The sequence below is a fragment of the Mesitornis unicolor genome, unplaced genomic scaffold (genome assembly GCF_000695765.1).
Source record: "Mesitornis unicolor isolate BGI_N332 unplaced genomic scaffold, ASM69576v1 scaffold35988, whole genome shotgun sequence".
Classification (NCBI taxonomy): Eukaryota; Metazoa; Chordata; class Aves; order Mesitornithiformes; family Mesitornithidae; genus Mesitornis; species Mesitornis unicolor.
The window spans coordinates 34,570-49,360 of NW_010204512.1; the positions used below are offsets into that span (position 1 = coordinate 34,570).

General features: G+C 44.6%; 1 protein-coding gene across 1 annotated transcript in view; it reads right to left on the reverse strand.

Moving 5' to 3' along the window:
- The window catches only part of LOC104545854 (cytochrome P450 2W1-like), a 7,225-nt gene extending 2,110 nt beyond the window's left edge, over window positions 1-5,115 (reverse strand). Inside the window, 6 exon segments of the mRNA XM_010191086.1 lie at window positions 1-13; window positions 951-1,121; window positions 2,235-2,392; window positions 2,503-2,652; window positions 3,928-4,090; window positions 4,933-5,115. The exon segment at window positions 1-13 is cut by the window's left edge and continues 153 nt beyond it. Of these exon segments, the coding sequence (XP_010189388.1) occupies window positions 1-13; window positions 951-1,121; window positions 2,235-2,392; window positions 2,503-2,652; window positions 3,928-4,090; window positions 4,933-5,115 (838 nt within the window).
- Window positions 5,116-14,791: the final 9,676 nt, after the last annotated feature.

Genomic DNA, 14,791 nt, shown 5'->3' on the forward strand with positions numbered 1-14,791 from the left:
TTTTATTTTGCTCCTTTAGGGAAATAAGAAAAACCCAAACACACTGTTGTTAGCATGGGAGGACAGAACTAGGACAGGTAACGTAGTCTGCAGAGACATTACAGTGCAATCCATGTGAACTACATGTGCGAAGATGCACCACACTGACATCTGAGTACAGAAATGCTTCAATTTTCAGCAGAAATACTTTCACACTTGAGATCTTGTCCCCTAAAATGAACTAACTGAACTAATTCATTGACTTTACAACATCGCATGATGTTGATCTGCTCTGGGCAGTGGTCATGTGCACTTCCATCCCCTGTCTGTGGATCCTGAGAAGCTGGAAGATGGATGAGAGCTGCAGGACTGTGCCTTCCCAAGCCTGGGAGCTGGGATTCATCTGGGTGTGTGCCAGGTTCCTCTAGGAGCTGTAGGAAAAGCACAAAAGGCCCAGGACACCACTGGCACATCAACTGCACCATCCCTGCTTCGTGCTGCTCATGGGCAACACCTTGCAAACACGTGGAGAAAAAGGGAACACAGAGACTGATCCTTCCTTGCTCTACTCCCATGCTATCATTCCTACTGGTAAATCCGGTGATGTGCCTGCACGAATGCAGTGGGAACTTCTGCATCTCTGCAACTGGGAATCCGTTGACTTCCCATGGCCGCAGGGAGGGATGCATCTGCCTGGAGAGTGTTGGAAAAATTACATTATCCCGTTTACCCTCTGGCAAGGAAGGGGCTGTAGCTGAAACCTGAGGACAAGTTTTAGACATTCATGCAATAGGGCCTAGTTAATTATTTCTTGCTTTTCCTGCAGTATTTAACATATTAAAGCAGAAGGATGTTTACTCAAAACTTAAATATTTTCATAAAGACCGTAGTAGAGCATGTTCATTAGCCAAGCAACACAGAGCATCTCTGTGTCAGATACCACACTGGGAATCATCATATTGTTAAAATACCTCTTGTTTGAATACCAATGCGTCAATGTAGCTCCTCACGTTGTTTTCATTAATATTTTCTTTGCTTTCCTTGATGGATTTCCTTAAGATCACACACACCTCTTCTACTTTTTTCAGTATCATCTTGTGAGGTTTGAGGAGAAATCCAAGGAATGGGTAGAAATTAAATAACTAAAAAGGAAAAATCAGATTAAAAAATTAAATTCACCCATCACCTTGTAAAATTCAAGTATCATAATGGAGAAACCATTTTCATGAGGAACCAAATGACATGTGATTGCAGTATCTTCTTTTTGGTAACTAAAAGATTGTAGTGTAAAATGCCTCCTCTTATTAAAAATTCTCTACAGAAATGAATGGAGCCTATCAGACTTGTCTAGACAGAGCCTATAAACACTAATTAAAACAATAATACAATTAAGGGAAAGTGATAGTAAATGCATGAAACAATGAAATTGCATTTTTAAAGAGGTAATAAAGCAAAAAGATAAAGCATTGCTTTTTAGCAAAGAAAACTCCAAATGTTTAGCGAGCCAAAATACTTATGTTTTAAAGTTGTTAGATCATCATTTTTAACTTTCACATGAATTATAAATCAATTACACTCAGTTCTCAGCATCGTTAAATTTCACAGCACAATAAACAGATGCATTTTATGGGCAGGGGGGTTATTTACACCATTTCTCAATGTTAAAAATAAACTGGCAGCAGAAGAAGATTCACAAATCTCTTGCTATTGCTAACTACTTGCTGCTGTTTTCTGCAAAAGCTAAACCTGCCATAGAGATTTAAAGAAAAAGGATGTTGCCCATCTTTTTTATTATAAATACTTCTCATTCAGGTAATAAATTCATCAGTATAATTTTTTTAGCAGCTTTAACTTCAGTACTTTCTTGAACTGTATCAAGAGACAAACATTTAGTAACCCTCAAATGCACGTGCAGTTGTCCCTAAGGTAAGAGTTTACTTTTGGGTTGTTCATACAGAATCCAGCAGAAAATAACTGGAACGAACTTGGGTATTTTTCTTTGTATTCTCCACAAATAAAGTCATTATTTCAATAGTTTTATCACAGGTGTGGTTTTAGAGAAGGAAACTCTGGCCGTGCCTTCGAAAGGTGACCTGATTTCCTCCTGTTTCTTCCATCTGAGCCTTGTTTGGACCAGAAATACTAGGGAGTAGAACATGCTGGCATTTCGTCTTTTATTCTGGATACTGCTTGAAAAAAATGACAAAAACCAACCAAAAAAGCCCATAAAAAAACCAGAAGAAAAGGTAACTTACATGCAAGAATGGAGAACCAAGGAGGTGCATAACTTCATCTATGAGCCTTAACAGAGTGAGATATGTTGGGTCTTCATAATCAAACCTTCTTCCAAAGAGAATAGCAAAGGTGATGTTGGTGGGAGCCATGTTCAAAAATCGTAATCGGAAAGGTCCACCTAGAAATGAACAAATTCGTAACTGCATTGGTCATTTCTGGAGCAACCCAGAGGCCTTCACAGTGGCTTTGTAAAGCAGCATGAAACATCCAATGCCATCTTCAGCTCACCTTTGAAGGATTTGATCAACTCAATGAGAAATTGAAGCTCCTCACACATCCTTTCTTCTCCAAGACGCTTTCCCATGCCGAGATCCCTCATGGTGGCTATGGTGAACCGTCGCGTCGTCTTCCAGATCTCTTGGGAAGAAAAGAACACACCTACGGAGGAATTGAAGGATTTCATGCGCTGTTTGCAAAGGCGGTGCAGGATTTTCTCAGAAACACCAAATGCACAGATATTTTGCAACCTGGAAGAGCCTGCTTAGGAAGGGACTGGGGGCTCTGTGGGGCTGCCTTGGGAAAGTACCACCCCAGATAGGTTCAGGAGGGCAGGAGGCAATATTTTAAGTCGGGTGCTGCTCACACCAAAGCTCTGGGTTTGGCGTGTTTGCAGCCATACATGGTAAAAAGCTCTATGCATGGTATTTGTCTCAGGCTGACTTGTTTTTCCTTAGAAAAATGACTGGGCAGTTTCAGAGAGCAAGGCCAGGAGCAGGTAACACCGCTCTGGCCCTGCCATGAACAGGACAAACGATTTCACTGAACAACTTTCATTTTAGAGGAGGAATTGCATCCTGTGCAGAGGATCAAGGAGGGGTGCAGGGAGGCACCTTTGCTTACAGCTGGGGAACACCAACACATCAGCCAAAAAAGGTGCTCAGTCAAGAGGGCACAGAGCTGTTTGGGTACAATCCAGAAGTTCTCCCTTCCCAGGAGGGGTCCCAGGGCTGAACATAGTCTACATCTTCATATAGGGGTTGGGAAAGCAGCGCAGTGTACCCTTCCTCACACTGGGCCTCACTCTTAAAAACAAGATTAAAAAAAACTCCCACATGCTGTATACATTATATACATATTAGGTCATCAAATCTTTTCCTTTCAGCCCTGGATTATTCCCTTCATTGTTTTTCAATGTCTAGTCTTGGGCAATGTATCACTTTTTAACATGCGATTCAGAAACATGCCAACAATCTGTTTACAGAAGTAATTGTTTGAGGTACAAACAGCCCGTGCTATTGCACTCTTGCCAGTTCTTGCAGCCTTTATCGTGAGTCATGCGTGATCCACGCTTTGTCTGAACTCCCAGTAACTGTAGAAAAGATTGCATAAGAACCTCAGCCTTCACATTGTGAAAAATAATTTCCTTCCCTCTGCACTGAAAAAAAAACCAACCTTGAAATGTGACCCAAATGCCACTAAAAGTGAAAACTGATAAGGCAAATAAGAAGATCCATATTTTTCTTCAGAAAATGAACAACTGCCCCCAAGCCCCACAAAATGCAGCCCTTGAGATCAGGACTCTTAAATACTGTTGCTATTGAAATCCTTGAGATAAGGACACACATCAGGACTCTTAAATACTGTTGCTATTGAAACAACACATTTGAGAAACAGCACAGCAAGCACTTCCTTATCTTTTCAACCTGCCAGTACCGTTCCCGTGTTGGATGTGATAGAAGATGGGTATAGCTGGTCTGTCCTCAAACACATCCGTCGTGTGCAGAAGGGCATCCTTTACTGCCTCGTAGCCAGTCAGCACCACCACCTTCTGAAACCCCAGATGGACGGTGAACACAGGGCCATATTTCTCTGAAATCTGGAAGGAGAGGAAAATCAGCAGTGTGTACTGCTGGGGTGGCTCCAGAGCTGTCCAGGCAGAGGCCAATCAGTGCTTTGGCAATACAGCCACACTTGTTGAATTGTGAAAACAATAGTTTGCACTATTTCACTGTGTCACTAGGACACCGATTTCAATCATTTGTTCAACATAATGTCTCAGTTGCTGTATCATCTCCTGTGCAACTTTCATGGGGAAATCCTTTAGAGATTCTCCTTTTGGGGAGGATTTTCTACTCCAGGTAATTTGTTTGCTAATACCTTAAAAATTTCCCCCTTTTTTTCCTGGGCGACAGATGTAATGTAACTGTGATTCCTACAGAGATCCTTGTCTTGTGTAAGTCCAAGTTATTCACCATTTCAGATAATTTCTCCTACATCCGTTCTTCAGGCTGTGCTATGTTAATTCCCATTCTCATGAAAAATTGGCAACATGAATAAGAAATACAAGCTATTTTGGCAACCACAGTTAAACATCCATCTTTCAATTTGGCTATGTGGACACTCAAAATATTTTAAAGTATTTCACAACACAAGGAAGATGCCAAAATTTAGGTCCATCAGTCTGACCTGATGCAGATACTCATAGTTTTCAATGTGTGAGTAGTTGTCATGTACGCACTGGTCATAGTTAACATCAGCCTCTGCAGAGTTGGGATTTAACAGCCTCGTTGGCCTTTCTTTAAAGTTTTTACTTTAAATCACAGTTTTTAAAAACACATTTGGCACTGAAAATCACCTCAGAACTGTCACCAGAGGGGAATTTTGAATAGGTAAATGATGACATTCAACACCCTGGAAAGCAAGGATGCTTGTTCTTACCTTCATCAGTGACTTGTCTTGCCTTCTGATGTCCAGCAAATGCAGGTTGCCGATGAGCGGAAGAGGAAGCGGACCGGGAGGCAAATTTAAAGCTGACTGCTTAAAAACTTTTAAAACATAGAGTGCAGCTGATAAAAGCAATGCACACACACCACAGATGATGAGGGGTGTGAGGGCTGCCATGTTGTGGTGGAGCTTTCTGGAAAGCCACTGAGACACCTTTATTGGAACGCTCCCATTACCTTTATTCAGAGCAAACGATGCCGGGGGTTTTGCTGCACTTTGCACAACCTTTTTCTCCATCCCCAGCTCTCCACAAAAATTGGAATTGATGTCTGCAAACAGCAAAGTCCAAGCACAACTCGTGGAGGCTTTTGTAGGCTTTCGGGCTCCCTGCCGAGTGCAGCGGGGCAGGTTTGCTTCATTTCCAAAGCCAAGCTCAGATGCTTCTGCCTGCAATAATTTCCCAGCACCTGGGAGTCCCTTATCTGCTTTATTATTAGGCATGAAATTTCTCTTAAGATTTCCTCTTCATCCCTCTCTTCCACCTTCTTCATCTCTCCTCTTCTCTGAACACAGACAGCTCTTTACTTTCTGCCTCCTAGCTTTTCACCTTACAAATGCTGATCCCAAAATAAACCCTCAGGTAGACAAGCATTGCTCATCCCATGGAACAGTGAGGCAGAAGCAGGTCCTGCAGGCGACAAGCCTTGCTCCAGGCCATAGGTGAAGCCGGGACAGCATCTTCTCTCCTCCACCTTCTTCTGTCCTTGCAGTGAAGCTTCTTCTCCCAGTGATGGGAAAGTGCATGGGGCAATCTTCACATTCAAAAACATCGAGACCCATCTGTCGTCTCTGCAGACTGGGAGCTCTGTCTCTTATCTCTGCACTCTTCCTATTTATTGATGCTTTGAATCTGGGCTGTCCTAAAGGCCTATAGGGTGTGCAGACAGAAAGCTGCTCCTCCTTACGTTGGGTGACCCTATAGCCTGGCTTGAATGATTGAATGATTCGCCAGCCCAGTGTAAAACACCTAACAAAGCACTTTTACAGTTCTCACCCTTCCTTACTGTGGGCTTCATTACAGAAAGCTCAATAAAATGCAGAGTTTCTGACCTCCTCTTGTCCTTTTCTCCATCAGAGGCTGGTGAAAAACTAATTCTGCTGCAAACTCCAAAGTTGTAATTCAGTCTCATGCTCCTTCTGTTAGTGAGGGGCATTTCTTCCTGCTCCCCAGCCAGTGTTAACTGGTGCCACTTTCACTTGATACACAACAAAAGGAATACAAAGATCACATCTTGGAGAGATGGATTGTTGAATCAATATGAATGTGGAAGTCTTCATTAAAAATCTGCTGTTCCCACTGGTTTCTGGCAGCATGTAACAGAGTGAGACTTGTCAGAGACATCAGTGGAAACACACATCACCTCTGTGAAATCACCCCGATCTCACAAACGGTGCCATGGTCCCATAGGTAGGAAAGCAGCATTTGGTATCTTTTTTTTTGAGCCCTTTGAGATCAGAAGGGTTTCGTACCACTCCACGCTGTGATATGAGATGGTGTCAGCCTTGAGGATGCTTTGGGACTGTTCCAAGGTGCAGCAAGGTTCACACTTCAACACAATGCGCATTCAAACCTGGACTCTCCCATCCATCTCAGGCCGTGGACAGACTGGAGAGGGTGTGATCTCAGCTCATACCCAGTCCTCTCTCAAACCACGCACCACTCGGGAACCCTCCACCCATCCCAAACCCACTTGTGCTACAAACAACAGTGTCTGTGGTAAGAGCAGGAGACTGGGCGTCTGGATGTGCGTGTTTGCATCCTTGCCTGGACAATCACTTGTCTGTGTGGCTTTGAGGAGGGCCATGCTCCGGGACGGCCCCAGAGCGAGTGCCGCGGCTGGGCTGTGAATGCAGCCGTTGTGCTCTCAAGGGCTGACTCAGCTCCTGCCCTTTTGCTATAATAATTTCTGGGGGGTCTTTTGGGGTCCATGCAGGAAGCAGGTAAGCAGGACATGGTGTAGGAACAGCATCATCTCACACCATAAAAATTGCCAAAAACAAGAGGCAGAGAGATGTCACTCTGACACTAAAAATGTCTTTATGATTCCCAACGAGCAGGGAGCGAGGAAGCAATCAGCCGGCCCCTGCCAGCCCTGGGGAGGGAGGGTTACTCATTACCTGCTGGGTGAAGCAACCTGTGAACAAGGCAAAGATAACAGCACCTCAGATGGCCCGCAAAAAACATTTTCACCTGAGAGATTTAAGTTAAAAATTAAAACTAAAATTAATCTTTATCTAGGAGTGAATGATCTCTTTGAAACAAACCAAACTTCCCTGACCAGGGCAGGGTCATGTCACAAGTCAGGAGGAATTACAGAAAGGGAAGCGCAGAAAGAAAAGCCCCTACATAGTGTGCCCCAGGACCAAACCACCCATGGGTTTGTAGTTGTCAAAGAAAGCAATTCCTTGGGCTATGTATAATTACTTGGAGATCAAGCCCTTCCAGATCAGCCACTCTCGGACAGAGAGGACTGGAGAGCAGAAACCAAGGTCTCCTTCCCTGCATCTGCCCTTGGAGCCAGCAACAGGCACATGGTAGAGTCCAGACCATGACACCCATCATTTCGGGATGTGTCCTCCTGTTCTTTACCTGATGAGCACTGGGCTGAGACATTTCATCTCTCTGGGGGCCAGCTGGGCAGAAACTCTTTTACTCCTTTCTGAGTCTTCAGGGTTTGCTCTTCGCCATGACACCGGGCTCCTCCTTCCCCAGCACCGCTGGCAAACCCAGTTGCAGCACATTTAAAGTGGGATTTGCTGTGCTTTTTAAATCCTCCTCTGGCGTTCTCGTCCCATCTGCTCAGCCTCTGACCCTTGAAGCTTCAATCTCAAGTTTTAGCTGGTGTTTAATTATGCACAACATGTTTAAGAGAAATACTTTGTCACTCCTCTTTCTGCATGAAGATTTCAGCTTCTCCTCCTCCTTTTTCTCTGTGAAGATGTGCTCCCTGACGGCACCCGTGGGCAGCCCTGCTCTACCTGCACAGAAAGCTCTGCACAGCTGAGCCTGCATGGCAAAGCCACGTTTCCATCCCCAGCATTGTGGGAACGGCTACCTCCACTGCCCACATCACCCCATACCAGCCTGGGACGCATCCTCACCCCACCGCTGCCTTCCTGGCATCAGCAGAGCCTGGGATCAGCAGTGCTTCCAAAGCAAACATGAAATCAAAGCCTCCCAGCTCCACAGTCCCGCATTGCTACACACCAAACGAAAGCCAACCTCACCAAGATAAAAAGGTCAGGTCTCCAGGTTGGATTTTTCAGGTTACGACCTCGAAAACACCATTCCTTCTCTCTTTTCTGCTCTGCCCGCAAATGGGCTCTTCCCCACATCTCCACACAAACCCCTCAACCAAGCAGTGGAGTATCAGGTACCTGTGCCCTGGAAGCCGGTGGGATCAGCGGGAGGCTGCAGGGCCCATGTGCTGATGAAGCCGGCAGCCCCCATCATGGGTGGCCTCAACAGCCCTTTCTCTGCTCTGCAGCTTGCAGGCTGCCACACGAAAAAACTAACCCCCTCTCCATTTATTTTTCTTGCGAGCTGTGTTTTAAATGTTACCCTGAACAGCCCTTTGAAGCAGCACAAGCGGCCTTGGACCTTTCTCTTCAGCTGATTAACATGTGCCAACAGCCGTGGCAGCCTCCGGCAGTGAAGCCAGTGCAGCCCCGACCAAGCTGTGGCCCAAACCCCTCCACCCAAACCCCCCTTGCCTTGCACAGCCAAAATGCTGGCCCTGAAACCAGCAAGCACCTTTAAGTCGTTAATCCATGTACAAGCTTTGTCTTCTAGGCTGGAGCTGTCTGTCGTGAACTTGTGTCTCCTGACAGAGCTCAGGAGCACTGTCTCTTACTGGGTTTGGGGTTTTCTCCCCAGAGCTGCAGGCCAGGGATTTGTCAAAGGAAGGTTAAAGTGCTTTAACGGTGTTAAGTGAAATACAAGCTTCTCCAGTCCTGTGTATATTGTCTTTAAAAAACTCATCGTATTTCTACTCCATTCTCGGTTCCCAGGGTCCACCACTCATTTCAGGGGTGCCACCCGCTCTCCAGCAGCTGCACTTTACCTTTCACTTCAACATGAAGTGCACTCCAGCAACAGAATTGCCATTATCCCTGGTTTAGAAAAGGAAAATCCAATCAAAAAGAGAAAGTTAGTTCAAAGGCCACATGAGACAGTGACAGAAACAAGAGCAGAATCGCAGTCATCACGATCAGGCGTACCAAAAAGGGTAACACAAGTAAATGTGCCCCCAGCAGATAATAAAGTAACTCAATCTATCACAATTTGGATATATTATCACCCATGGAGCACTTGAAACATGACTCGCAGTTGTAAAATCCATCCTGTGGTTTTCAACCTGCAGTCTCAGCAGTGGCAACACTGAGCATCGAGCTCATCTCCACCTGGTCAGGAGCCCTTTTAAACAAACCCAGGCCTCCCCTGGAAGCATTTGAGGGATTTGCAAATTGCGGGGCTCAGAGATGCTAACATATCCCTGCAATGCATCACCTGCCACAGGGGCACCGCGCTCCTTTTCAGGTTACAGATTAATATTTAATCCAATCAGCAATTCTAAGTTACAATGCAGCAGCATTATCCACAGGTTAACAGCGTGGACAGTTACCGACCTGCAGTGAGCGAGCGAGGCGCTTGCCCATTTTGAAGAAGGATTGCAGCGTCCACCGGCTTCACTTCCCTCTTGGTAGCAATTCTTCAGGAATCAGGCAATAAATCCTTACAGGTTTGCTCCATAAACCATCAGCCAGTAAAAGCCTAATTAGGTCAGAGCCATACGGTCTTCAACCAGTAAAAAATTCAACATCGGTAGCTACAATGTTATTAACCTCACAAAACGTGGATGTATTTCAGAAGCTGCTGGCTGAGCATTGAAAATTGCATCACGTTCAGCCTTCATCAGTGAAACTTTTGCTCTCCTAAGCCCGCAAAACAGGGAAAAGGCAATGGGTCTGCTAATGAAAATTGCTTTTTTCTTCCTATCATATCAACTACGAGCATGAAGATGACACAAAAGATCTTTTCTGAATGGGCTTTCCCCAGCCATTAAAATAATCTCAGAGCTCCAAAGTCTTAGTGAAAAAGAAGATGATGGGAAGCGAAGCCAGTAGTCCCTACACCTTATGCATTGCAATTTTATAGTTATGATAATGTAAATGTAGTTGTTAGAATAAATCCACCTTCTAAATCACTGTCAGATATTCATCAGTATTCTCCCTTTTATAAAGAAGAGCCCACTGTAATCTCAAAAACCACCGTAAGATGAAATTCCTAGGTCTTCACCTCAGGTCTTGACTGGCCCCACAGCCAAAGCTGAGCACATCAGTGAGGGTTAGCCGGGCTGTCACCCCACACCTCCCATGTCCCCACCATGTCCCCACTCTGTGGGCAGGGGAGCGACCTGCAGGAAGCACCACTTGGTTCCAGAACCTGCTGGATCAAGGATCCTCCTAACTCCAGAGAACAGGGGATGGCCTCAGCTTCCCACCATGGTTTAAATTTAATCTCATTTACTTTGGGCTTCTGCCAAGTAGCATGGGATTTGGAAGGAGCTGAGCTCTGGGATGAGATGTCCTAGGAAGATTCATCAACCTCACCAAGGCCAACTCCTCTCCCTCTGACATCAGCTGAGTTTCACCATTAGTTTCTATGGTCCCTCTCTGCCATGGTCGCAGTTTTGCTGGACACGATGGTGATTTGTGCACTGCTGTCACCGGGGCATTTCTGAACAAGTGCAGCTGCATCTCACACCCTGCTTGTACAAAGACATCTACAAGAGTGACACTGGCAGAATTTAGCCCTAATTAGCAGCGTTATGGCCCTGTAATGAGCACAGGGAAGTATCTTTAAAAAGAGACTGCTTTCCAATTGCTTCTTAAAAAAGCTTTTAACATGGGCTCTCTTTGGCATGACTCAGGGCTGCATTTCTAAATTCAGTTTCTCCCATGAAGTTTACTCTGGCTGTTTGACTGGGTTGCATCCACATGCTATTTTTATTGTTTTTGATCATCAAGCCTGTTTACAGCATGGAGAAACAATATGGGAACAGAAATAAAGCTGGGACAAACCCAGAGGAATGAGACCATTAATGGTATTGCCAGCATCCCTGGCTTGAAGAGCAAGAGGCCCTGCAGCTGTGCAGTACCTCAGTGAGACTCAATCCACTGCTCCCTTCGGATTATGTATTTCAAACCTCAGTTGTGTTTGATTTGCCCATCATTTGCAGACTTCAAACCAAACAGTTAAAATGCCTGCACATCCTTAAGCTGCCAGGTCGTATCTGTGGTACGTTATAGGAGAGAGTATTTTCTAGAATACAAAGGCCCAGAGACTGACTGTCACAACAGTATCACTTTTGGCTTCCTTAAATACAGTAATCAAACTATTTTGAACAGCAGCCTACAGCTACTGAATACTTTTCTGTCCCAAAATACACACAAGCCTCCTCCCACCTTCTGCCATGAGCTTTTTGGTCACTCTGAGGTTTTGGTGGTTCAGTCCGGTTTCCTTTGCAATATCCAGTGAGCACAGCTCATCTGGTTGCCGAGTCTTTGATCCAAGTGCTACCAGCTTATTCTGTGAAGCAGAGTCAAAAGGACACAAAATGTTAGCAGAGAAGGTTTGAAAAAGGAAATAATTTCTATATTTGCATTTACATATTTAATATAGTCATGTTGTCTAGAGGCCAGATTTAGGGAATGGAAACCAGGAGCCTGGTTTCTATTTTCAGCACAGCCACTGATTGCTCTGTGTTGCTGGCAAATCTTTTAATCTCTTACCCTTCTGTAATAAAGGGATGATCAGAGCTCCCCAGCTATGCCTTGTGTGGCAGCATCCTCTGATGAAACACGGCAAGGACAAAGTATTAATAACCATTCCATATAGAAATGCCAAGGGGTCACAGGTATTTAAGTACAGTTTGGTTATTCAGTGCTCCTTTATGCATGCACCATGCCTTCATGTTAATAGAAGTTATATATTAATATGGAATGGAAAAGTAGGCCCTTCAGGGCACAAAAATAACCATATCCAGAGCACCACTGAATAAATACAATATAAAGATGAAATCACTCCAAATACTGAACAAATTGAAAGGCAAGGAGATATTAAAGAGGAAAAGCAAAGTCATCCAGCCCTCCTCCCAGCTGGCATACAACTGCCCTTGGGACAAAACCGCGGATGAAAAGGAGCACCAGGAACCAAGAGGACACCACAAGTGGTCCCATGAACAGTGAACTGCTCCCAGTCCGCCATTTCTTGACTCCTTTGGCATCTTTCTGACATGTCAAGGAGGTGGGTAAAGGACTGAGCTCCGTAATGGCGATATAGCAACGCATGTGCTAAATCTCATGTGAAATCAGCCCCATAAATCATCTCATCAGTCCACGCATGCATCTTTCAGTTCTGTCTCACTGCTTTTTGTCCTTCTCTCCCATGCAGCATCCTGCCGAGCCCGGCACCAAACCCCCTTTTTTCTGGGCTGCTCTGCAAAGCCACTGCCTTTCAGATCCCCACAAGCCAGTCACAGCCATGGTTACCTGGGATCTGCCAGATCATCTCAGCCCCTCGCCTGCTTAATGCCAGCTGCTGTACCTCTGGCCACATGTTGCCCTCTCCTCACACCCACTGTCCCTGTCACTTGTGTGAATGCCCTCTTGTATGAATGATCTCAGACACTGCTGTCTGGAACAGGGGGTGAGCAAAGCCCTGCTGTTCCTGTCATCTAAGACATCTTTGCTTATTTCACTCACATGAGCAGCTGCACTGGCAGATTTTGGGGAGGACCTGGGGGATCTTGGTGATGAACAGTCTGCAGCAGAGACTGGATCACTGGAGCCATAGGAGAGTGTCCCTTTAAAACCCTGTGCATCCTCCTGCCTATTGCTTCAGTACAGTTATTAAAACAATTTCAAAAAAAAATCAGTGTTGCATCACGTTGTGTGACAGTCAAGCTGCTTACTCTTTGCACAGCCTCTTGGATCACACCGAAATAACGTGCATATGCTTTTGGGGCAGAGACCAGCATTTATTTTAAGAGGTGCTTTAGGATCAAGACAGTCACCACTAGCTCTTCACATTTACTATTCAGGATTATCGGACCACAAGTGACCTTTCAGATTCTTAAGACTTGGATTACGAAGGGCTTTATATACTAAGCCTAATGACTTGAATTATAGCCTTAGCATCCTGACAATCAGAACAGGACTATAAGCATTTTACTTTCTTCTATCCACAAAACAGCTTGGGTCGGATTTTGAATCCATTTCAAGGGTATGTCAAGCTGGTGCCCATTATAATGATCTAGTTGAGTTGCAAGAAAGATAAGATGACCTAGGTAAAGGTCATGTCTGAAAGAAATGGCAGGATTTTCTAGATAAGCCAGCTGAGACATCTGTCTTCCTTCCTCCAAGATAATTATTTTATCATTTCTAAATATTAAAAAAAACAAGCACTCTGAAGTGCTACAGCACATTTTAATCCATGGGGCTGCAGTAGCAGAATGTGGTATTTTGTCATTTTCAAATCTCTGCAGCAAAAAGTTTTGTGGGACTGATCATTATCTTCTTGTAACTGGCTGAACTGGAAATACCTTTCAGCTCAAAAAAAAAATACAAGTATCAGCAATTTATATGGCATCTGATATCAAGGCATGCATGCTGTAGCTGCCATTTCCATTCAGCGTTTACACAGTTCAATGTTATGGTGAAATTTTGCTTCCTGTCTGAAATGTCTGAAGCTGGCACTCTCCATTATCTGCGTTCAGTTGCCCTTTGCCAGGACCAGCGCTGGAGCCCACGGAGCATCCTCTGAAGCGTTCCTGCAGACAACTCAAAACACCAATGACTTGCAGCTGCAGAGCAGGTCAAAAGTTTAATTTGACCATTAAAGCAATTTTATGAGGTACAGAAGAGCCACAGCCGCAGCGATGATGCAAATAAAGGTTGACTGATACACTCTGCTGGCTGAAACGCTGCTCGGTTAACAAGGACGGGGAATATCGGCATAGGCAGAGCAGAAACGCGTGCGGGACGTGCTGTTTGCAGAGGGACCGCATTTGTCACATTCCCTTCGTTCTTCTCTTGAAGTAGCAACCATCTGTAATGCTCCTGTACCATAAACCAAGACTCACCTGCCACGCTTTCATCTTCTACTGGGACTCCCCCAAAAAAAACCCAAACAAAAGTGGTCTGAGACACTCTGTCTGCTCTGCGTTAGCGGGGTAATCCAACAAGAGTCAGTATTTTCTCATTAAACAATGTCAAAGATGTACTCCTGATCTCTCTGCGGTCAGGTTTTTTTTCCTCCCTTTGTCCAAAGACAGCTGAAATAATAAAAAAAGGATTCAGAAAACAAAGGGAGAGCCCCTGGATTTTTTTAGAGAGCCAATGAATAATTTCTAGGACTGAACCAATCTCTGGAAATAATTGTCAAGTTCACTGTAGTTTTCCTTCCACATCTTGTGTTCTACAGTTGGCAGTCTTGGCTGTTCAAAAGACAAGTAATATGATATAATGAAGTGCAGAGAGCTATTTCATGCCACACTGCTGCACAGGTGATCATTTTCGAATGAGTTTTATTTAAATATCACAGACCCAGAATCCAAACACCTATACCTGGTCTATTTTAAAATAAAAGTTAACTTCTGCATTTCTTAACTTTGATGAGCTGTTTTCCTCCTCTTCTTTGCTAATTCACTCAGCTGAACTTTACCACGTATCAGCTAAAGTGAGTTATAATCTGCTCAGGAGCTTGCACAGGAAGGAGAGAAGGATGCTG